Genomic DNA, 20,312 nt, shown 5'->3' with positions numbered 1-20,312 from the left:
AACACACAGAATTAGTATATATAAAAATTATAACATGAAAATTAATTATATGTAATGCTTCAAGTAGTTACATTTTGTGTATACATTCAATATAGTCTCAAGCAGAACTTTTAAAAATCAATTGTATATATTAACTTTGCAGTAAAAAATCTCAGTTTATATGCGAAACTTATATTTTTGTTTATTGACAAAATTATAATATTTATATGCATCATTTAATTTATACGGAATAAGTAATAGTATATGTTATGTTTATATGTAGCAACATATAAAATGTTTTTATCATAACTTTCAAACATATTTATTTTCAAGTTGAGCATGTATATCATTCAACAAAATGCATCACATAATAAAATTGATTAGTAAATACATTGCTTGTATGAAATTTTAACAATCAATATAAATTCTTAAAATGTTTCTCACTAACATTTATTCCAGCATTTTTATATTTTTACATAATAGTATCCTAGATTTATCATGTAAAAAAAACAATGAAAATTAATAAATCAACTAACAGGATTTGTTGTCCTCGATGTATTTTACTTTTTACATTTATATAATATATTCAATTAATAGAATTAAATAATGTTAAATAAGTTTATTCCAATGAATTTAACATCAGGAGTTGTTTCAATACCTTTGTTTGACTAGTTTCCCTTATTTCACCAGCTAAGAACATTTCATCTACAACTGTATAGACCTATAACAAGTTTCACATTAGAATAAAATTACGTTGTAGTATAAATTTAGATATAGACATACATAAAAAATTACCTTATAAAAATTAAACACAAGGTCCAACTCACATACATTATGGAAATATTCATTTAGTACTTCAACAAAATTATGTATTGCTTCTAGGTAACATAGATTATTGTCATTGACATCAACACAAATGCAAAAATATAAACCAGCATATCTTCTATATACAATTTTGAAGTTACGAAACTAAAATATGAAAAATTCAATATTTAATACATATTATAATGATACATGATGTATAAAATTTACCTCAACAAAGTTAGTATGTTTAGCATCTCGTACAGTCACCACTGCATGAACTTCTTCTATTAGCTTCTGCTTCTCATCGTCATCAAAATTCATATACCATTTTGCCAATCTCGTTTTTCCAGCTCTGTTTTGAATGAGGATGAAACGGATCTGTACATTATTTGACAACCTTTTAGAGTTTATTCTGTTTGAATTGATAAATAATTTTGTAAAAATGTAATCTTTATTATTACAAAAAAAGATGGCATTATATTTTACACTATTCAGAAGTAGTCAAAACAAATACATTTACCAACACTTAATACACTTAATAATTACTTGCCATGATTGATCTGTCTTTATAAGCTAACCAATGCTACAATTGCTGCACTTGACAATCGATTAACAAGAATACACGGGATCGAGTGACATTTGTTGACGCCCCTAAATCATCAAATTATGAATTAAACCGCACTCGTGTCTAGAAATCTAATAAGAAAATCTAGACAGTTCAATAATTACTTATAACAGTATATAACAAAATTTCAATTAAAATAAAGTATAACTGAAATTTTTGAGAAAATACATGTTTGTTCTATGTTAGCTCTTTCTGTTTGAAATAACAAAATGGCCGACGGTGGCAAATTTGAATCCGCAAATGGTGAAGATCTAGGACAAAACATAGAATTAAATTGGGAAACTGAGTATGAAAGCGTTGAGCAAAAAGAAGAAAATTTTAACATAAATCAAGAGGAGGAAAAAGAGGAATATTCACTTATAGCTCGAAAACCCGATGATGGAACTATACCTGAAAATATTTTAGAATTTTTGTATCCTTAATAAAAAATAATCATTTTTCTTTCACTACATCTTTCTTCTTACATATTATATATTTAAATATCTGTTAGTCATTCTTATGGATATAACTGTCGAAAGTATTTCAATCTTTGTGTAGTCGATACAAATACTATTGCTTTCGCTGCTGGCAATTTAATTCAGTTTTTCAATGTAAAAGAAAATAAAATGTGGTTTAAAATAGGTTCTGTGGGTACTGGCATTGGGCACATATCGGTAAATATTTGTATCTTTTTTTTTTTTTAATACTAAAAAAGATTTAAATTAAAACAATTCTATTATATTTTATTTTTAGAAAAATCCTATTTTTGAACACATTGCTGTTGGGGCAAATGGAGAAAACCCTCTAATAAATATTTTTAACTGGCCAATTATGAAATCTATAATTGTTTTAAAAGGTGGAACAACTAAACGTTATTTTCATTTATCATACAGGTAATCGTGAACCTACACAATTATTATTTCATTACAAAAGATATAAAATTACATTTTGATAAATTATAGTCCAGATGGATTATTATTGGCATCGCAAGGTGGTGAACCTGATTATTATATTTCTCTTTGGAATTGGAAAGAATCAAACATTATTTTGCAATGTAAATCTTATGTTCAAGATGTATATAATGTCACTTTCTCTAAATATATTCCTGGCCAGTTAACGTCTAGTGGAATAGGACATATTAAATTTTGGAAAATGTCTAAAACTTTTACTGGATTAAAACTTAAAGGTGAAATTGGTAAATTTGGGAATACAGAAATCTCTGATATTATAGCAATTCATCCCATGCCAAATGAGACTGTAAGAAAACATTAAATCTATTAAATAATAAAATTTATAGCTGTTTTAAATGTATAACTTTGAATAAATTTTTTAGATTGTCTCTGGTTGTGAGTGGGGTAACATACTCTTATGGGATGAAAGTTTAATCAAATTGGAAGCACGTAGAAAAAGTAAAGAGCCAGCACATGTTGGCTATATCTCACAATTTGAGTTGCTTAGTGGAGAAATTATATCAGTTGGTAATAAAACAAGAATTTATATGATTAAAAATGAAAAAAAAAACGTGTATACAATAAACAATACATTATGATCTGTGATAGTGTAGGATCTGATGGATGGATACGATTTTGGTTCTATGAGACCATAGACCATGCTGATCTTTCTGATGATGAACAATTTCTTGAAATTCAACCAATTTACGAATTTCAAATTGCAGAGGGAATAGAAAATGCAATGCTTATGAGTATCCAAAAGCAGGAGCCAGATAATCCTGAAAAAACCATGTGGTATGCTCAGGTAAGTAAGCACATTGTATTTAGGAAACATTCCAATATTTCAATATTCAAACAAATATTTAATAGGATGGAAATGGGGGACTGTGGCTACTTGACCTTTGCACTAGTAAAAAAGAACATGTTCAACAAAAACTTTTTACATGTCATGCTGGTCCTATTGTCGATATGGATACAGCAGATTGGGGACCCTTTGTAGCAACGCTTGATAAAAATGGAAATTTGCATATTTATAACTACATAGAAAAAAAATTAAATCTGATTTATAAATTTTATGACACTAGTAGTCAAGTAATTTGGCTTCCATGTAAGGTAAATTATTTCATTTTATTTTTAAACGTTTTATACAAATACTATTTCATAGAAATGTTTAGATTGAAAAAACAGGTTCAACACTCGTATGTGCTTTTGAAAATGGTATTATTAGGATGATCACAGTAACAATACAAACAACGAATACCGGAAATGTAAAAATGGATAATACAAAACTAATTCAAGTTTTAAAACCACATTCGATGCCAATTACTGTAATGTCTTTAAATACATCTTGTAGGTGCGTATTATATGAACAAAATGATTGTACTTTAATTTTTATATATGATTTATTTTTAGCTTATTAGTAACGGGTAGCGATGATGCCACTATTTTTCTATTTAATATTCATACTACCAATAATTATCCTACAATTGCACCTATTGGCTATGTGAAACTTCCATCACCTGCTACTTGCATGACATGGAATCCTCAAGAAGTAAATACAGTTATTAAATACAAAAAAACGTAATAAAAAAACAATAATTATGATTAATCATACAAATAGGAAGCAACTCTATTAATTGGATGCTTACGAGGAGATTGTATGGAAGTAAAATTGCCTATGATACCTCAGTCATACACAACAACTTCTTATGAATTAGTTAAATGTAGACCTGCATCATTTAAATTTGAATCAGTAAAGTCTGCGATAGAAAGACAAACTATAAAAGAAAAATATGAAGCAGAGAAAGAAGAAAGACTCAAAGAAAGAAGAAAAGAAATGGAACGATTAATTGCTGAAAATCCTCACATTATAATTGATGAAGATACATTTCTTAGTAATTATCTATTTTAAATTACGTTTTAGCAATTTAATTTAGATCGCATATTGCTTTTTTGTATTTATTTATTTATTTATCTTTTTAGCGGAGCTTGATGATAAAGAAATGATTCTCCCAGAAATTTATATTCCAGAAATTCCAAATAAAGTTTTAATAGCACAATATGGCATTGATGGTAACATATGGTTATTTATGGCTGGGTTTGATGCAGGATATGTTTACGAATATCCACGTCCATTATCTCTAAAATTAAAACATAATAAACCCATTAGGAGTAGAATAATCGAACATGCAATAAACACAGAAATGCACAATTTCCTTTTCCAGTAGGGACATTTATAAACATTAAAAAAAAAAAAAAAATAAAGTATATAAAAGTAAAAAATTACGGATTTTTTTAGGGAAAATAAGAAATATTTATATTTGGGAACACAATATGGACAGCTTTACGTCGTTAAGATAAAGGACAAAGATCCATTAGATTTTTCAGACTGCTGGATTTTACAAACACATGATCATTATAATGGACACATCTCTAATATTTTATTCGGTTATAATAAAGAAATATTGTTAACATGTGGTCAAGATGGAAATATATTTTCTTTTAAAATCAATGATGATACACCATATGAGGAATATGAAGTACCAAAGTTAGAGTATTCTCTTTTTATAGTTAGTTAATTTCTCAGTAATTATTTTTCAATTAGCTTAAATCTAGTACTTATAATTGCAATATTTATAATTAGCCTGAAAGTGTCGAAGATATTGAAGATGCTGATTATCCAAATTTGGAAGAAGTAATTACTAAAATAGAACAAGATAGAATTTTTTCAGTTGCAGAGAAGAAAAAGAAAAATGTACTTGAAATCATACATGATTTAACAGAAGAATATGTTAAAATTATTACAAGGTATATGTCCTGTTTTCTTAATTACAGTAGCAAAGGACCAAAGCAACAAATGATCTTCTTTTATATTATTATTATTTTGATGTCCTCTCTTTTGTAATGTGATAATTAATTATACATATGTTTAATTTGGAATTGCCTGGATTTTATATTACTTGATTCTTTGGTTCAATGTTTTTCATGTAATTTATTTATTATTGTTCTTGTTATTATTACTGTTATTATTACTTTTATTATTATTGTCATTATCAGAATTATCATGCTTGTTAAAGTCTATTATTGAGATTTCTTTTGTTAATTAAGGAATAAACATCTTCTGCATTCACAACGAATATCACAGTTTGAGCTGGATCCTAGAATAGTAGAAGACTTAGAACATCAACTGAATACACATAAAGCCTTAACAGAACGAAAGCTACAATTTGAGGTAGAAAAGAGGAAATTAGAATTACAAAAGCTTATGGACCATTTTGTTACATCTATTACTTACTTACCTTTTGCAGTGCACGGTATATTGTAAGTATTATTGTTTTTTTAATTATGTTCATTAAATAGTGTTTACTAAAATTACAAGGTTGTTTATGAAAATTTGAAAATAGAGATGAAAGTAGAGCAGTATATTCTTTGAGAGAATTACACCTAGATACTGACAGCATTTTAAAATGTATGAAATTGCTGACGGACAAAGATGAGCAACAAAAAGCAGGCAGGTATTTTTATTTTTTTATTGTATAAATTTATATTATGTTTCTTAACTTTAAATTATTTTACAAGAAATGGAATTGCAGCTAAAGTTGGATAATAATTTATTCTGGGAAAAAACAACTTTGTATGTCCTTTACTATTTATAATATTTGTATGAACTGTTATTAATTGACTAATTTTTAGTCGTGTAAATTATTTAAAGATATTTTGCTCTTTTCATATGTACTTTGTTATTAAATTATAGAATAATGCAAGAACAGGTTAAGGAAGACAGACAGAAATCAGAAGAACAAGAAATACAATATTTGGAAGGACTCTTAGCTGAAGATTTTAGCGATTTATCATCTGGATTAGGGTTACAAATTAATCGAATGTTGTTAAAGTACAAGGAAAAGAAAGCCAGATTGATTGAACGACAGAAAGAAGTAAGTAATTTATTATAGAAAAGATCACAATAAAAGTAATGTGTATCTTTCAAAAATATGTTATATATAGTGGCAGAAACTACATGCAAAAAAGCCAAATTTAGTTAAAAGTCGTTTGGAAGATGCAGTTTTCCTTGAAAAGGCGAAACAATCCATTGGTGAATACAATTTGAAAATGAATGTAGACTTTAGTTTAATGAAGAAAAAAGAAACTGCCGCCATAAAATATAAACAACTTATAGATTGTAGAGATAAGGTAAAATTAATAAAAAATTCAATGTTACAGTAGTTTTTGACATAATTATTTTTTATAGCTTCATCATTTGCGAGAGAACTTTAATGCAAAATTGAAAACGATTGCATTGAAAAAAGAAAAGATGCAGAAAGAAGTTATTAAATTAACAGAAGTTCTTAAAAAAATTCACACAGAAATTCCATTAAAAAATATAAAACCTTTACCACATCCACCGAAACTGTATTTTGATATTGAATTTCCTGAACATAATCTTGAGGTTGGTTATATTTTTTTAGTTAGTTAAGTATAATTAATGATTACTTGTAACTAAATTTATGTAAGATCCCTTTTTATAATAATACCATTATAGCTTCAGAAATATGTATCTATGTCGGAAAAGGTGCAACAAGTAAAACGCCAAAGGCAATCATTAATTATAGATCAATTAATAGATCATTCTGATTTAGAATATGAAGTATTATATTGTGATGATAAAGCTATCTTTCACAAAGGACAAGAAAGTCTCTATATTCTTATTTCTGCTTCACAAATGAAAATAAAGGATCATTCATCCGTAGCTGGTGATTTAATTCGAAATCTTAATATAAATGACTCTGTTCAAACTACCTGGGAACGTGAAATGAAACGTTCTCGAATGTGGCGAAAAATATATGAACAAGATTGTATTTTACGATATATTAGTGCCGAATACAAACAATTGGAAAAAGATTTAGATGAACTAGAAGAATATCGATTAGACGTAATATATCAAAGTACATATATAAATCTGAATTTGTTAACTCTATATGAAGAATTTATGATCCTACGGGAATCTGAAACAATGGAACATGCACTTGAAGAGAAAGTTATTGATAAATCAAATGAACGTGTTACAATGATGTTAAAGGTTATTATCCCTATAACAAAAATAATAATGATTTATATATTAACCAATTATTTATTAACAACATTATATTAATACATGATGTTAATAGATGCAAGCTACAAATATTAATATTGCTGCGCGAGAAGAAGAAATAAAAAAATTGCATATAAAAATTAAAGATACTGCTACTGACTTTACGAAAGCTATTGCTGATAATAAATTTCAAAATTTCCTTCAAAAAATATTCAAGAGAAAATATACAGCACTAAAAAAACAAAATGGTGTTAAATTTTCATTCTAAAATTTTTAACTTTATAATTTTTAGTTGAGCTAAATTTTCTAGATTAATTAACTTTAGTAATTTTCGTAGTTAATTTTCGTAATTATAATTTGTAGGTTCTTTAGATTCGATTACACAATCATCAGAAACTAGTTCTGAAGAAACAGATGAAACAATAGATTCTGAAGCTGAGTACATTCCATTTGATGAAAGTATCTGCCCAGCGGGCTGTGATACACTATTATATGACATGGCATTTTCTATGAGAGAAAAACGATATACATATGAATTGCAAATCAGAGAAGAACAAAGAGAAATAGAATTATTGCAGAAAGAATTAGATACTGATATAAAACATTTAAGAATTATTGAAAGTACTTTAAAATACAATGAAGAAGAACTGCAAAATTTTGTGGTATTTTTAAACATTATTATATTATATACATAATAATTTGCAAAACAACTTATGAACTAAAGCGTTTTATTTTTCATAGCTGGATAAGCAAAAAAAATTAAATGAAATTAATGTAACAGTCATATTAAAACTTCATCAATTACAGCACATATTAGACTCTGGATGCACTGCAAGCATTCAAAATTGTATAGTTTTTAATAAAAAAGAATTAGCGAATTTATATGCCAGAGTTGGAGAATTGCAAGATGAAACATACAACTTAGAAGAAACACGCAAGTATACTAAAAAATATAATAGTTTCTAAAAATGGAATATATTTATGGTTTATTACAGGAAAAACGAAGTGCATCTAAAACGAATAAAATTGGACTTAAAATATATGGAAACTCAAAATAAGAGGCTGAAGGAACACATTAAAGAAAAAATGATACAAAAATTTGGTTGTAAAGTGTCTTTGATTAACCTTTATCAGACTATTTTACAAAGATTAATTTATGATACAAAAATTGATGTACGGAAAATTATGAAGAGTTTATCTAAAAACATAGAAAGTAAATTACAAAAATTTGGAATTTTATAAAATTATTTTGATAAAAATTTAACAAACAATTTTAATATTAAAATTGTTTAGATGCAAAATGGAATTGCAATAAAGGATTAATTGTTTTAAAAACTTTAATTCGAAATAATACCGAAAAATTAAGTTTCTTGACAATATTAGAAAAAGAAAAGTTCAAACTCAGAAAAATTTTGGAACAAACTTTACTCTCAGAAGTACGAGAAATTTTGTTGCATCTACATATATCAATATACTGCGTAATTACATTTTTTAGATTGTTTAACTTAATTATTATTTCATCTTACAGGAAACTATGCTACAAATAGAACATGAGCACAAAGTTGACATAGTTGCGCTTGAAAATATTCTTTATAATCAAATACAGCAAAAACATATACTGCAATATGATATAGAAGGTCTTAAAACTGGATCAAAAAAATTATCTTCAATTTGTTTGGATTAAAATACATCATAAAAATATTAACTTTAAGTATAATTATTGGTTAATTAATTATATAATGGTTTATTTATATAATCATTTAGCATTCTTGAAAATAAAATTTCTTGAATTGGCCAATTTTTGATTTGATTTTCGGCGTTGTCACCGACCATGTCAATCCAATGATCGCGATATATTCCGATGGGTGATCGTTACGACGGTTAGGAGAAACATAAGAACGTTTTCTTCACTATTGTCTCTCCTATTTTATACATCGCACCTCATTCCGTAACGGTCACCGATCGGAATATATATTAATACATAGATATGTTCAAACATAAATCACAAATTCATAAATTGATAATTGCTTTAATCTTGATTTATTTCTGAATACAGAGATTTCTCATTTTTCAATAATTCTGTCGGAATTAAATTTCTGAAAGCTTGCAATAATTTATCTATTAATAACGCAAATTCATTCATCAGATATAAATGATAATGTTCATAGCTTATATTCTAAGGTCGACAACGTTCCAAGAAACGTGGATAAAGACATGCTTCGCGTATATGATATCTATTCAAAAGCCAGCATAAAAATCTTTCAAGACCTAATCCAAATCCACCATGAGGGCAAGTTCCATATTTTCGCTAAAAGAAACGTGCATAAAAAATTTAGCGAAATTAACATAAGACAATATGTCATCACAAATAGAATCGATGATGCCTACTTGATCGGTATACCAATAGTATGGTTTTGGGTCTATGTTTGCACTAGAATAGCCTTCCAACAATTCATCATAGTCCCAAATACGCATCGAACCTCCAACTATCTCACCAACATTCGGTAAAAGCACATCCACCGATTCTGTAAGACGTTTGTCATCAGCGCAACGTTGCATATAAAATGACTTGATTTCTGCAGGAAATCTACACAACATTATCGGTTCATTTATTATATCGGTCATTTTTCTCTCTGGCATTTCTGGAATGTCCTATAGATGAAAAAGATTATTATTTCTTTCCCTTCTTTTTTCCGCTAACGTAAATAAAACGAAGGATAAGAATTTTGTAGCAAAATAATAATCAAATAATTTTATTGAATGTACTTCGCCAAATTCATAAAATGTTCCATCATCTTTGGTTATATTGTTGATTTGAAGATATTCGATTGCATCTTTGTAATCCATTCTTTTGAATGGCTTTCGTGGTATTTTAAAATCAGGATTTAATTCTTTGACTAAATAACCAAACTTTGATTTAAGGACGCGATCAACGACATCACATATCATATCTTCTAATCGATCCAATAATTCTTCGAATGTAATAAATGCATATTCTGCCTCCACATGTGTATATCTGGAAGTTAAATGTTTTATATGAATTTGACTTTAAATACGCTCTGAATATTAAAAAAAAAAAAAAAAAAAACATCAAATTCTGCATATTTACTCTGCAAGATGTCTCCGAGTCCGAGATTGTTCTGCTCTATAAGACTGCGCAATACAATATACATCACCCATTGCTGGAAGGCAAGTTTCTAAATAAAGCTGTGAACTTTGAGTCAAAAATGCTTCTTCTCTAAAACAAAAGGTTAAATGCTCAAATGATAATTAAATTAGATTAAGAAAACAATACTGTTTTAATGAACAAGTACAAATTTAAATAAGTGGTATGCTTACCCAAAGTAATCCAGCTTGAATAATGTTGATCCACCTTCTACCTGCGTTTGCACTAATGTTGGTGGTGTTACTTCACTGTAACCCTTTTCATTGAAGTGATCCCTAAATGCCTGCATCAACACAGATCTCACAAGTAATACGCGAGATGTCTAAAACAAATGAATTCGCTGAAATTTATTTGATCAAATGAAAATTTATACTTTTAATAAATGGCTTATTACACCAATTATCTTACATTTTCACCACGAATCATAATATGTCTATTATCTAACTGCACATCAGGAAGAGCTTCTTCATTTAAAATGGAATCTGCACCACCAGGAGGTGATGTTCCTATTAATCTCCAATAATCAACATGTAATTCATGTCCATTCGGAGCCTAGAAAGGATAAGAAATATAGAAATTTGAGAAGCTCTTGTTAAAATTACATCTGGCATCATACATTTTTTCCCTCTGGTACAATCTTGAGAGTTCCAAATATTTCAATGGAAGCTTCTGTGGATAAGGTCAACGCATTGTACGTTTGGCATAAAATATTGCTAAGTACACATTGTAGAAATCCTGTTCCATCTCTCAATGTAATAAACATAAGTGCCCTTCCTAAAAAGATGTGAGATATTAATGCTAAGCTAGTAGGTACAAAGTGAATACATAATTTAAAATTTAGGTTACAAATATATATATTATACCTTGACGTCTAAGCCTATGCACCCATCCAAAAAGTTTTACTCGTTGATCTCGATGATAGATACTATCTCGAATTTTTATACAAATTGCAGGTGACAAAGTGGTATCTTCTTGAATTATAATTGTTTTAGCTTCTTCCAAGTTTTTCAATCTTTTCTCTTCATCCTCTAATAACTTCTTTTGTTTGTCTTCATTTTTATATTCATTCCTTGCCCAAATTTTTTGTGCTTTTTTAAATTGTGATTTTGATACTATCACATATTTTTTTCCATCCTCGTTAGAATCTTGATAAAATGGTGGAAATGGTTCTTTTCCTACATAACGCATTGCTCTTAAAATTGTTTTAAAAGGATTAGTGTCAGTACCATTGCCAGTCTCATCGTTCCCATACTTTTGAGAAGTATAAATTGCATCTGAAAGAAAATTGTAAAACTTCTTTATTCCTTTATAGAAAAATAATATATATATTAAAGATAATTTAAATTTTATTAAAGCCTTTTATTTTTGAGAAATTATAAAAACATATGCAATTTTACCTAATAATGATTTAGAAGACTCCATCACCGGCATATTACTTCTTCTTAATAACTTTTCCCTTGTATCTTATTATCTTTGCTTTCAGTTTATTAATTATATTACAGTTGCGTTTTAATCTATGAAAATTAAAAGATTTATAGTAATTACATATCTGAACTTTTCTATGTGTGTTAGTTCAGTCTCAGTAGAACTAGTAAGAATACATGTGCTGTACAAGTAAATAAGTATGTTTGTTATCATTTATACCTGATGCAACGTATATTTTATAATTTCTAGTAAAAATCTCTAGTTTTACTCATTCGTGGTACACCATATGCTTTTACATATATACATACAAATATAAATCATTTATATACATATGTATTATATGAATGATAAATACGAATGATCACAAGGTGACTAACTAGGTACTTACTGTTAGATAGTAACGTGGCACAATGTCGCAACGCAACTCACATTTATGTAATATCTATAATTTGTATAATTTGATTAAAAGGCTAAATTTTAGTTTAGGGGACGAAACATTATTGAGCCGTTCTCTTTGCAATCCTGTATTTACCGACGTGACGATTCGACCTAAAAAAGATAAGTTTTAAGATGCGGAATCTAGTGGTTCAAAGATTAAACGTACGCAAAGTCGAGAATTTTTACCGTATTTGGCAGGTTACTTCGATGCTATATTGGCTTCTAGCTATCATCTGACTGATCCACACAAACGAGTATTGAATTTAAGTTCGCTGGAAATTAACTTGATCGGGGTAATCAGCCGTTTCGAGGCGACCGAAGAGTAAAGAATATCCCAAACCTAAACTAATACCGTGTCTGTTTAAATGTTATAGATAAAGATATGTAAAAAATTAAGCGAGAACGTGTTACTAATAACAGGAAAAAATATCTATACATTATACAAGCCCATTTATTTCTTTATTTATTTATAAATTTTAATTGTTATTTTATAAATTCGGTAAAGCTGTTGAACAGGTAACTCCTCACCAATTCTAATGTCTTTGCAATATGTCCTCAAGGTCAGGGTTTTATCAAAGTCAAGGTTTGATATCATAGCTATGTACTTTCTGTCTATATTTTATATAAAATTGTATATTAGAACTTATCCGTGAACTCAGAATATCTTAACGTCAATAGATTTAAATCGCCCATTTCTTAAACCGCCCTTACACAGCCCGCAACATTTAAACCTGTTTAACCCTGCCTACTTCTTTCCATTATTAATTCATTCGCACTGTATAATTATGTGTAGTTATGTACTAACCCTTAACTTATGAATTTGCTTCAGACTTGTGGTTTTGCAATTTGTTTCCATAAAACTTTAATTTACTTTCATTCTTATGAAAGGATTACATTATGTTGGTAGCGCCATTTACGCTACCCGCGCCATTACGCAGGGATAATTCGAAGCAGAGGAAAGCGTTGTAATTGGGCGATCGTAGCACCTCCCTACTTAATCATTGCGAATTAATTTCGAAGAAAGAAACTGATCTCTGTTAGTGGTGAGAAAAATTCAAACCTACCATAGCAGTTACAAATCTATGGTAATCTTTAAATTAAGTAGTTGTAAACAAACAAAAATGAGTAAGAAATAAGAATAAGAGCAAGGATACAATAAAAATTTGAATTTATTTCTGTGTAAGGAGTTTATATACTAATTTTTTCAGCAAGTATAATGACAGAAATTCAAAGTATCATTTATCGAAGAACATAACCTATGAATATAATGGTTTGAGATTTTTTTAAGATATGAGCATCATTGATATTATAGAAGTGTACTGCACGTTTACGAATCTTCAGCAATTATTTGTCTACCTATAAGTTATTTCAACATTTTTTGGAGTTACGTATTTGCTATTGTTGTATTTTCCAACATAAAAGAAAAAAATGGATCAGATGTTGCCTAGTCCCGGATTTAGCATACCAAGCATTGGTACTCCTTTACATCAGCCAGAGGAGGATCAGCAAATTTTGCCTAATGCGTTACAACAACAGCAACAGCAACAATCGCAGCAACCACAACAATCACAACAACAATATCAATTACAACAATTGCATGCTATGAGTCCAAACATCCAAAGTGGAATGCTTATGATTGGGACGCCACAAAAAACTATGCATGCCTATGCAACAGCGCCTACTTTTGCAACACCACAAAGTCTTATGCAACCACAAACACCGGTATGATTAAATATAATCATTGAAAATTTATTGAATGCTATCTGTAATACGAATTTAAAAAATATTATATTCTTTATAGCAAAATATGATGTCTCCACATCTACAAAATAGTAATCATATAGCTCCTCCATCTATAGCACCGTCTACTCCTGGTCCTATGACACCTATGACACCGGCTTCTGCAGATCCAGCAATACTACCACAACTTCAGTTAGTAAAAACATTAATTTATAATGAAAAATATTTGGTATGTTCTGTTTATGTTACAGGAATATTGTTTCTACAGTTAATTTAAACTGCAAGTTAGATTTAAAAAAAATAGCTCTTCATGCTAGAAATGCAGAATATAATCCAAAGAGATTTGCCGCAGTTATTATGAGGATAAGGGAACCAAGAACTACTGCTTTAATATTTAGTAGTGGAAAAATGGTTTGCACTGGAGCAAAAAGTGAAGAAGATTCTCGATTGGCTGCAAGAAAGTATGCCAGAATTATTCAAAAGCTTGGTTTTCCTGTTAGTAAATATCCTAAGATATATCATTTATTTTTTATTGATTATTATTAATTTAATCTATTTTGGATAAAGGCAAAATTTCTTGATTTCAAAATACAAAACATGGTAGGCAGCTGTGATGTGAAATTTCCAATTAGATTAGAAGGATTAGTACTTACACATGGACAATTCTCTTCGTATGAACCAGAACTCTTCCCTGGATTAATATATCGTATGGTTAAACCCAGAATCGTTTTACTGATATTTGTTTCAGGAAAAGTAGTTTTAACAGGTTAGTAATTATTGTATATTTATTGGGTAGAGATTTTGTATATACTGATAATTCATTCTCCAAACTATTTTCTATATTTCTTTTAACTTTCTTACTATCATTTGAATAGGAGCAAAAGTTAGGCAGGAGATCTACGAAGCATTTGATAATATCTATCCCATTTTGAAGAGTTTTAAAAAGCAATGAATTTATTTTTCTTTAAAACTGTTAATATTATGTGTTACGTGGATAAAACTGAGGTAAGATATCTTAGTTTTTATCTGAAAGACTAATAAGATAAACTTTTTCTATGTATTTCTATGATGTTAAAAGATTTAAAAAATGATTAAAATATGTAGTGAAATATATATTTAAAGATATGAAATGAACGAATTAAAGAATATTTTTATTAAAATAATTATTTAAGAAGAAGTTAAACATTTATCAATCAAAGCTTTATTAGACAACTTTTAAAAGCAGGATCTTCAAAATTTATCCTCATGGAATAACCTGAAAGAATACCGACCACTTAGGAAGTAAAGTGTCTTCTCGATAACATGGTGCCTTGATCGAGAGGTAGTTATTGCTATACAATTTGATTTTTAACTTATATATTTATATAATGTATATATTATTGGTGTGAAACAAATTTTATTTTATTTAATGCACTAAGTATAGTTCCAATTAAATAGAGATGGCTAATATTTTATTATATGCAAATAATACCGAAGAAAGGTATTTATACGATTATCCATATTCTTAAATATGTTCATAACTCTGTAAAAATTAGATGGCGTTTTGATGTATTGTAATATTGATTAGGTATTTAAATGTCAGATAAGAATTATATAAAAATATTCAAGTATATATATTATACAACTTTTTTATTATAGAAATATATATTTAAATACAACACAAAATTGTTTCTTAATTAAGTATTTTACTATTTTGTTTAATTATGTAGTTTCATAATAGTTTTTACTAAACATTGTTGAAGTACAGGACAAATATCTTTATTAGCTGTTGTTAAAATTTCTGTTGCTTGTACAACAGAGTTTGTATTAATACTGCCAATTAAAAATACTTCAGATATTTGATTATGTTGCGGAAGACTAGCTAATGTAATTGTCCCATGATTAAAATCGCCTTCGTTATCTGGTTGTGTATTGCATATTGCTTCTTCTATGTCCGTAGGATCCATTAGGTAATGATTATCATATATACCCTGTATTTTTGTTAAAATTAATAGTTAAAACACAGACAATAAAACAAAGTAATTGATGAAAGAATTGTAATCTTAGCAGTAATTTTTTGAATGATATTACTTACTATAGTAGAAGCTGTAACTAAACCAAACATAGGAACACCTGCATTAGCTAAAGCAGTACTAGCAGCCATAATTGCAGCTGCCAATGAGGAACCAGCATTATCCAAGACCATTACATATACATCTACTTGAAAATTAGGAAATTCATGCTGAAAGAGCCATATTATATTTCAATTAATCCTATGTACAATATATTCATATTTTGTTTTAAAAAATGCAATCTTTTATTTTTAATACCAGGAATGAGTGAAAATATTTGATACATACTGTAATCATAATATTTTCTTTATGAATATTGTATCATAATATATGGAAAAAATTAACTAGATTCTGAGAATATATAAAACATAAAATAAATTAAATAAATAAAAATAAATTGGTTATATATATATATATATATATATATATATATATATGTATATAAATATTGATTTTATTTAAGATAAATAACTTTTTAAAAGGTAAGTTACTATGTACATAACTGAATTCATTTTAAATTAGAGCAAACTTTAGTCTTGATTCTATTAGAACAAGATAAATGACATTTCTATCAGTAATTACATCAATTTGTAACATTTATTACATGCATAATTCTATGTTAAAAGAATAATGTAAATTTATAAAATTTTATAATTGCATAATCAATAGAATGTTCTACACATATATCTTATGTTTTTTATTTTAAATTATTAATAAGAGTGATAATATATATACATATATTTACCAAGCACACAGCTGGTTCTAATGCCCTTTGTAAAATTAAGCTATATTGTTTTTCTTCTGCATTTTGCTGGTGAATTTTTCGTTTTTGACAAGAGAATGGTGCAAATTTAAATTCACAATAAATTTCTCCTTGTGTGCAGTAGCCATTCTTGTTTGATACCTCCCTAGGATCAAACACCGAACAAACTACTTTTGTATTTCCCAATTCTATATATGCAGAACCTTTGGCTTGACTAACTATACCTGTTTTTAAAACTGTAAAAATAAAAACGTAAACAATTACTTTTATATTGTCTACTTGCATATATTTATCGGTAATGTAAAAAGTAATAACCAGCAATTTATTCAATATCTCCAAATTTTTCGAACTTTAATATGTTAAGAGATTTAAATAAGCAAATGTCACAAGAAAAGTGTCGCAAACAATTATAAGTGCTCTTAATTGTAGATTAAAACTAGATCTAAACCCAATCTAAATCTAACTCAACCTGTATATTAAATTTTGTAATTTCACGATTCGTTCATTAAATCTAAGCGTAACCTTAACCTAAACCGCACAAATAATGAGTTAGAGTTCTACCATGCTCTAAGTCTACACCATAGCTATTTTGTTAACAAATATTTTATTAAACTTTCTTTTTAACTGTTTACAATTTACATTCATTCACTTAATTTGCCTTTAGATGGTTAGGTTTATTTTTAATTTAACATTAAAAATACCTATAAGTGATTGTAACATTTCCTTTTTTATAATATTTTGACTTTTTAAATAACCCTTTACATATTAAAGTATAGAAAAGATCGTAGATACCGATCAAATTATGATGTAATTCACAGTCTTACATATTTTTCGCATTTCATTGTTGGTCCGTTTATCACTTCTTTCACTAAGATCATGTTTTACTTTGTCACTTTTTTCATCGGGATCAGAGTAAATATGATAAGGCACAGTTACTTCTGGACCATTAAGCCGTTTTTGATCGATAGGCATTTTTAATAAATAGAATAGTTATTGTTCTTATTAAAACACTTTTGACCCGTAGAAACGAAATAGAAATAACACTTAAACACAGTTCATTTCAAAGTTAAAAAATTATTAAGCTCTTAATATCCGATTCATAAATAGTTAGCTCTAATCCTACTTATTATGTTCAAGTGCTTTTTTTGGATTTTTTATTTTCGCGAACCACGTTCTTCTATTCCCTTCGTTGTTTTTGACTCCTCTGTACACCATTCGTACTGTCTGTCCTTGTCGCATAGTATCGTCTTCTCTGTTAAGAATCATTCCTATGTCAATCCATGTCGCAAATGTATCACGCTCTTTGTTAGACACAGTACTTACAACTGTCCTTATCGTACAATAATGCGTTCTTCGTCCTATAAACATCTGTTAAAGGCGGAAGGAACAGCGACTTGGAGAATGTGAGAACAGATGGCACAACATGGTTTGTCTATAGACAAAGAAGGTGATAATCCTAAAAAACGACGCGTAATCTCGTGTTAAAAGTGAGCAGTGGTGTGCAACAAGTACAAGTATATAAATCAATTGCATCTTTCAAATGCACCAATTGCGATCCTATCATCCTAACTAGACCCTGAACTTTACCATTATACTCCTTTTAAGCGTAAAAGGTGTAAATGAAGATTCATAAACTATTTTCAGTAGATCAAAACACTAATTGGTACAGATGATAACCGTTAAACAATTTCAGTAATTTCAATAATACCAAATAAATTTTTTTTATTAATATTAATCAAAAAAGATTGCGGTACTTACGTTCAAGATATACCAATGTCTCTATTGTAACAGGAGCTGCAGATTGTTAATTCCTAAATTATTGCAAGAAACACGACTATTAATTTATACTAGTTTTAATTAAATGCTTGTACAATAATTATATTGTAAAAATAAGTATGAATCATACATTATTTATATAATTTCTTAAATTCAATCAATAAATATGTTTTTCTAAAAAGCGAATTCGAAAACGCGGGACGTGGGATACGAAAGAGCGTCGAATATCACGTCTATTCTGTACCTCTAGTCATCGGTGCTTCTACTCGTAATTTCAATTCGTCATTCGTAACTGTATGTACATTTCTATTGCGCATCTCCTGAAATGGGGGTATAGAGTCAAGTGAAATTGATATCAAAAATAATCTATTGATGCGCAAAAGTACTATTGTCTTTTAATGTTGAATGATATTGAAGTACAGTATTTTTATAATATCGTAGTGCGAAGTATTTTTGTAAAATTACAAATATTTATTGCATACTACTATTTTTTGCATATGTTAACGCATGCGTAAAAACTCAATACTCAACAAGAGTTTCTTTAGTTAGCCGAAGTACTATAACAATATTGAGTGTACCACCTTAACCTGTATTATTCATAATGGCACTTCGTATATTATCGTTATTATCTCCAGGCAGTAATTCTACAAGATATGGGTTGGTTGTGTTCCATGATGTTCCCTCTTTTGTTTCCTTTTTTGTTGAAAATGAGAAAATTAAAAAGGATTATATGTAATAACATTTTATAATTACATCTACACCTAAATATAATCTTACAATTAGGAGACTTAGAAAAAAACAAAATCAATTTTTTTGAATTTGGTTTACAGATTAACAAGAAGATTTTTCGCAAATACAGGTACAGATACTAAACCAAAAAGTGAAATAATAGTATCAAAAAGACTCAGAACTGACTTGATACCCGAAGAAGAACAGTTGGCTCGAAAAGCTAGGGAAGAAGCATTAATTGTTGTATCAGAGTGTGAAGATGTTGGTAGTTGTTCAGGAGTTCCAGAAACTCATATAAAGACTCGTAGAGTACGTATTTATTGTCCTGCAAAAAATGCTATGCAATCTGGAACAAATAACATAAATTACTGGCAATTGGACTTTGATACACGTGAACGTTGGGAGAATCCTCTTATGGGATGGACTTCCACGTAAGTATAATATAATATATTGAAATTTACTTATAGAAACTTTAATTAATGATACATTTTGCTTCATAGTGGAGACCCTTTGTCTAATGTTCAGGTAGCATTTACTACAAAGGAAGAAGCTATTGCACATTGTAATAAGATGGGATGGGAATATTATATTCAGAAACCAAATGTTAATAGTCCCAAGCCTCGTAGTTATGGTACCAACTTTTCATGGAACAAGCGTACTAGAGTTTCGACCAAATAAAAATTTATTGGAGAATAATGGTTATAGTTATTAAACTATTGATGAATAGTTCCAAATTATTATATATTTAATTGTTGTATGTAAAGTTTTAGACCACAAATAAATTTTTTTAGATTAACA

The 20,312-nt window shown here is 28.3% G+C and overlaps 7 protein-coding genes across 20 annotated transcripts; 4 read left to right on the top strand and 3 right to left on the bottom strand.

The window, feature by feature from the left end:
* Nucleotides 1-413: 413 nt before the first annotated feature.
* Nucleotides 414-1,625, bottom strand: LOC122576980 (AP-2 complex subunit sigma). 5 transcript variants are annotated; one of them, XM_043747966.1, is made up of 5 exons: nucleotides 1,513-1,625; nucleotides 1,334-1,434; nucleotides 1,012-1,161; nucleotides 775-948; nucleotides 414-700 (listed from the first exon to the last, which is right to left on the bottom strand). In XM_043747966.1, the coding sequence occupies exons 2-5, from the start codon at nucleotides 1,334-1,336 to the stop codon at nucleotides 599-601; spliced, it is 429 nt and encodes a 142-aa protein (XP_043603901.1). In that variant the 5' UTR covers nucleotides 1,337-1,434; nucleotides 1,513-1,625; the 3' UTR covers nucleotides 414-598. The 5 variants fall into 5 exon arrangements, with proteins under 5 accessions (XP_043603901.1, XP_043603902.1, XP_043603903.1 ...); XM_043747967.1 differs by having other exon boundaries at nucleotides 1,330-1,566; XM_043747968.1 differs by having other exon boundaries at nucleotides 1,012-1,195; nucleotides 1,334-1,566.
* LOC122576971 (cilia- and flagella-associated protein 44) lies at nucleotides 1,618-8,538 on the top strand. Of its 3 annotated transcripts, XM_043747933.1 has the most exons (23): nucleotides 1,618-1,820; nucleotides 1,899-2,061; nucleotides 2,141-2,280; nucleotides 2,350-2,644; nucleotides 2,721-2,865; nucleotides 2,952-3,142; nucleotides 3,208-3,450; nucleotides 3,513-3,691; nucleotides 3,751-3,889; nucleotides 3,959-4,232; nucleotides 4,321-4,561; nucleotides 4,637-4,907; nucleotides 4,982-5,145; nucleotides 5,446-5,658; nucleotides 5,742-5,848; nucleotides 5,917-5,971; nucleotides 6,092-6,272; nucleotides 6,343-6,528; nucleotides 6,587-6,784; nucleotides 6,878-7,414; nucleotides 7,503-7,674; nucleotides 7,790-8,088; nucleotides 8,168-8,538. In XM_043747933.1, exons 1-23 carry the CDS (start codon nucleotides 1,618-1,620, stop codon nucleotides 8,390-8,392), a joined length of 4,821 nt encoding a protein of 1,606 aa, XP_043603868.1. In that variant the 3' UTR covers nucleotides 8,393-8,538. The 3 variants fall into 3 exon arrangements, with proteins under 3 accessions (XP_043603868.1, XP_043603869.1, XP_043603871.1); XM_043747934.1 differs by lacking the exon at nucleotides 5,917-5,971 and having other exon boundaries at nucleotides 5,742-5,852; nucleotides 8,168-8,537; XM_043747936.1 differs by lacking the exons at nucleotides 7,503-7,674; nucleotides 8,168-8,538 and having other exon boundaries at nucleotides 7,790-7,932.
* On the top strand, nucleotides 8,398-9,290 carry LOC122576979. The gene is made up of 3 exons (XM_043747963.1): nucleotides 8,398-8,639; nucleotides 8,720-8,862; nucleotides 8,955-9,290. Exons 1-3 carry the CDS (start codon nucleotides 8,408-8,410, stop codon nucleotides 9,108-9,110), a joined length of 531 nt encoding a protein of 176 aa, XP_043603898.1. The 5' UTR covers nucleotides 8,398-8,407; the 3' UTR covers nucleotides 9,111-9,290.
* A 149-nt stretch (nucleotides 9,291-9,439) lies between these two features.
* Nucleotides 9,440-12,781, bottom strand: LOC122576975 (asparagine--tRNA ligase, cytoplasmic). Of its 2 annotated transcripts, XM_043747951.1 has the most exons (11): nucleotides 12,642-12,781; nucleotides 12,406-12,566; nucleotides 11,990-12,106; nucleotides 11,456-11,866; nucleotides 11,209-11,366; nucleotides 11,001-11,144; nucleotides 10,766-10,914; nucleotides 10,536-10,664; nucleotides 10,193-10,442; nucleotides 9,815-10,078; nucleotides 9,440-9,734 (listed from the first exon to the last, which is right to left on the bottom strand). In XM_043747951.1, the coding sequence occupies exons 3-11, from the start codon at nucleotides 12,021-12,023 to the stop codon at nucleotides 9,603-9,605; spliced, it is 1,671 nt and encodes a 556-aa protein (XP_043603886.1). In that variant the 5' UTR covers nucleotides 12,024-12,106; nucleotides 12,406-12,566; nucleotides 12,642-12,781; the 3' UTR covers nucleotides 9,440-9,602. The 2 variants fall into 2 exon arrangements, with proteins under 2 accessions (XP_043603886.1, XP_043603887.1); XM_043747952.1 differs by lacking the exons at nucleotides 12,406-12,566; nucleotides 12,642-12,781 and adding an exon at nucleotides 12,237-12,385.
* A 594-nt stretch (nucleotides 12,782-13,375) lies between these two features.
* Nucleotides 13,376-15,736, top strand: LOC122576976 (TATA-box-binding protein). 2 transcript variants are annotated; one of them, XM_043747954.1, is made up of 6 exons: nucleotides 13,376-14,177; nucleotides 14,257-14,387; nucleotides 14,447-14,690; nucleotides 14,763-14,961; nucleotides 15,071-15,200; nucleotides 15,418-15,736. In XM_043747954.1, exons 1-5 carry the CDS (start codon nucleotides 13,884-13,886, stop codon nucleotides 15,145-15,147), a joined length of 945 nt encoding a protein of 314 aa, XP_043603889.1. In that variant the 5' UTR covers nucleotides 13,376-13,883; the 3' UTR covers nucleotides 15,148-15,200; nucleotides 15,418-15,736. The 2 variants fall into 2 exon arrangements, with proteins under 2 accessions (XP_043603889.1, XP_043603888.1); XM_043747953.1 differs by having other exon boundaries at nucleotides 15,421-15,734.
* A 71-nt stretch (nucleotides 15,737-15,807) lies between these two features.
* LOC122576977 (exosome complex component MTR3-like) lies at nucleotides 15,808-19,110 on the bottom strand. Of its 3 annotated transcripts, none has more exons than XM_043747957.1 (7): nucleotides 19,030-19,110; nucleotides 18,768-18,820; nucleotides 18,333-18,465; nucleotides 17,834-18,261; nucleotides 16,992-17,245; nucleotides 16,270-16,416; nucleotides 15,808-16,165 (listed from the first exon to the last, which is right to left on the bottom strand). In XM_043747957.1, exons 4-7 carry the CDS (start codon nucleotides 17,979-17,981, stop codon nucleotides 15,893-15,895), a joined length of 822 nt encoding a protein of 273 aa, XP_043603892.1. In that variant the 5' UTR covers nucleotides 17,982-18,261; nucleotides 18,333-18,465; nucleotides 18,768-18,820; nucleotides 19,030-19,110; the 3' UTR covers nucleotides 15,808-15,892. The 3 variants fall into 3 exon arrangements, with proteins under 3 accessions (XP_043603892.1, XP_043603891.1, XP_043603893.1); XM_043747956.1 differs by having other exon boundaries at nucleotides 18,916-19,056; XM_043747958.1 differs by lacking the exons at nucleotides 17,834-18,261; nucleotides 18,333-18,465; nucleotides 18,768-18,820; nucleotides 19,030-19,110 and adding an exon at nucleotides 17,711-17,832.
* Nucleotides 18,408-20,310, top strand: LOC122576978 (NADH dehydrogenase [ubiquinone] iron-sulfur protein 4, mitochondrial). 4 transcript variants are annotated; one of them, XM_043747961.1, is made up of 3 exons: nucleotides 18,408-18,456; nucleotides 19,645-19,945; nucleotides 20,015-20,310. In XM_043747961.1, the coding sequence occupies exons 1-3, from the start codon at nucleotides 18,423-18,425 to the stop codon at nucleotides 20,190-20,192; spliced, it is 513 nt and encodes a 170-aa protein (XP_043603896.1). In that variant the 5' UTR covers nucleotides 18,408-18,422; the 3' UTR covers nucleotides 20,193-20,310. The 4 variants fall into 4 exon arrangements, with proteins under 4 accessions (XP_043603896.1, XP_043603894.1, XP_043603897.1 ...); XM_043747959.1 differs by lacking the exon at nucleotides 18,408-18,456 and adding an exon at nucleotides 19,097-19,517 and having other exon boundaries at nucleotides 19,616-19,945; XM_043747962.1 differs by lacking the exon at nucleotides 18,408-18,456 and adding an exon at nucleotides 19,100-19,442.
* Nucleotides 20,311-20,312: the final 2 nt, after the last annotated feature.

This window comes from Bombus pyrosoma, linkage group LG17, assembly GCF_014825855.1.
Source record: "Bombus pyrosoma isolate SC7728 linkage group LG17, ASM1482585v1, whole genome shotgun sequence".
Classification (NCBI taxonomy): domain Eukaryota; kingdom Metazoa; phylum Arthropoda; class Insecta; order Hymenoptera; family Apidae; genus Bombus; species Bombus pyrosoma.
The sequence above is the reverse complement of the archived record's forward strand: the minus strand, read 5'-3'. Positions and strand labels throughout refer to the sequence as shown.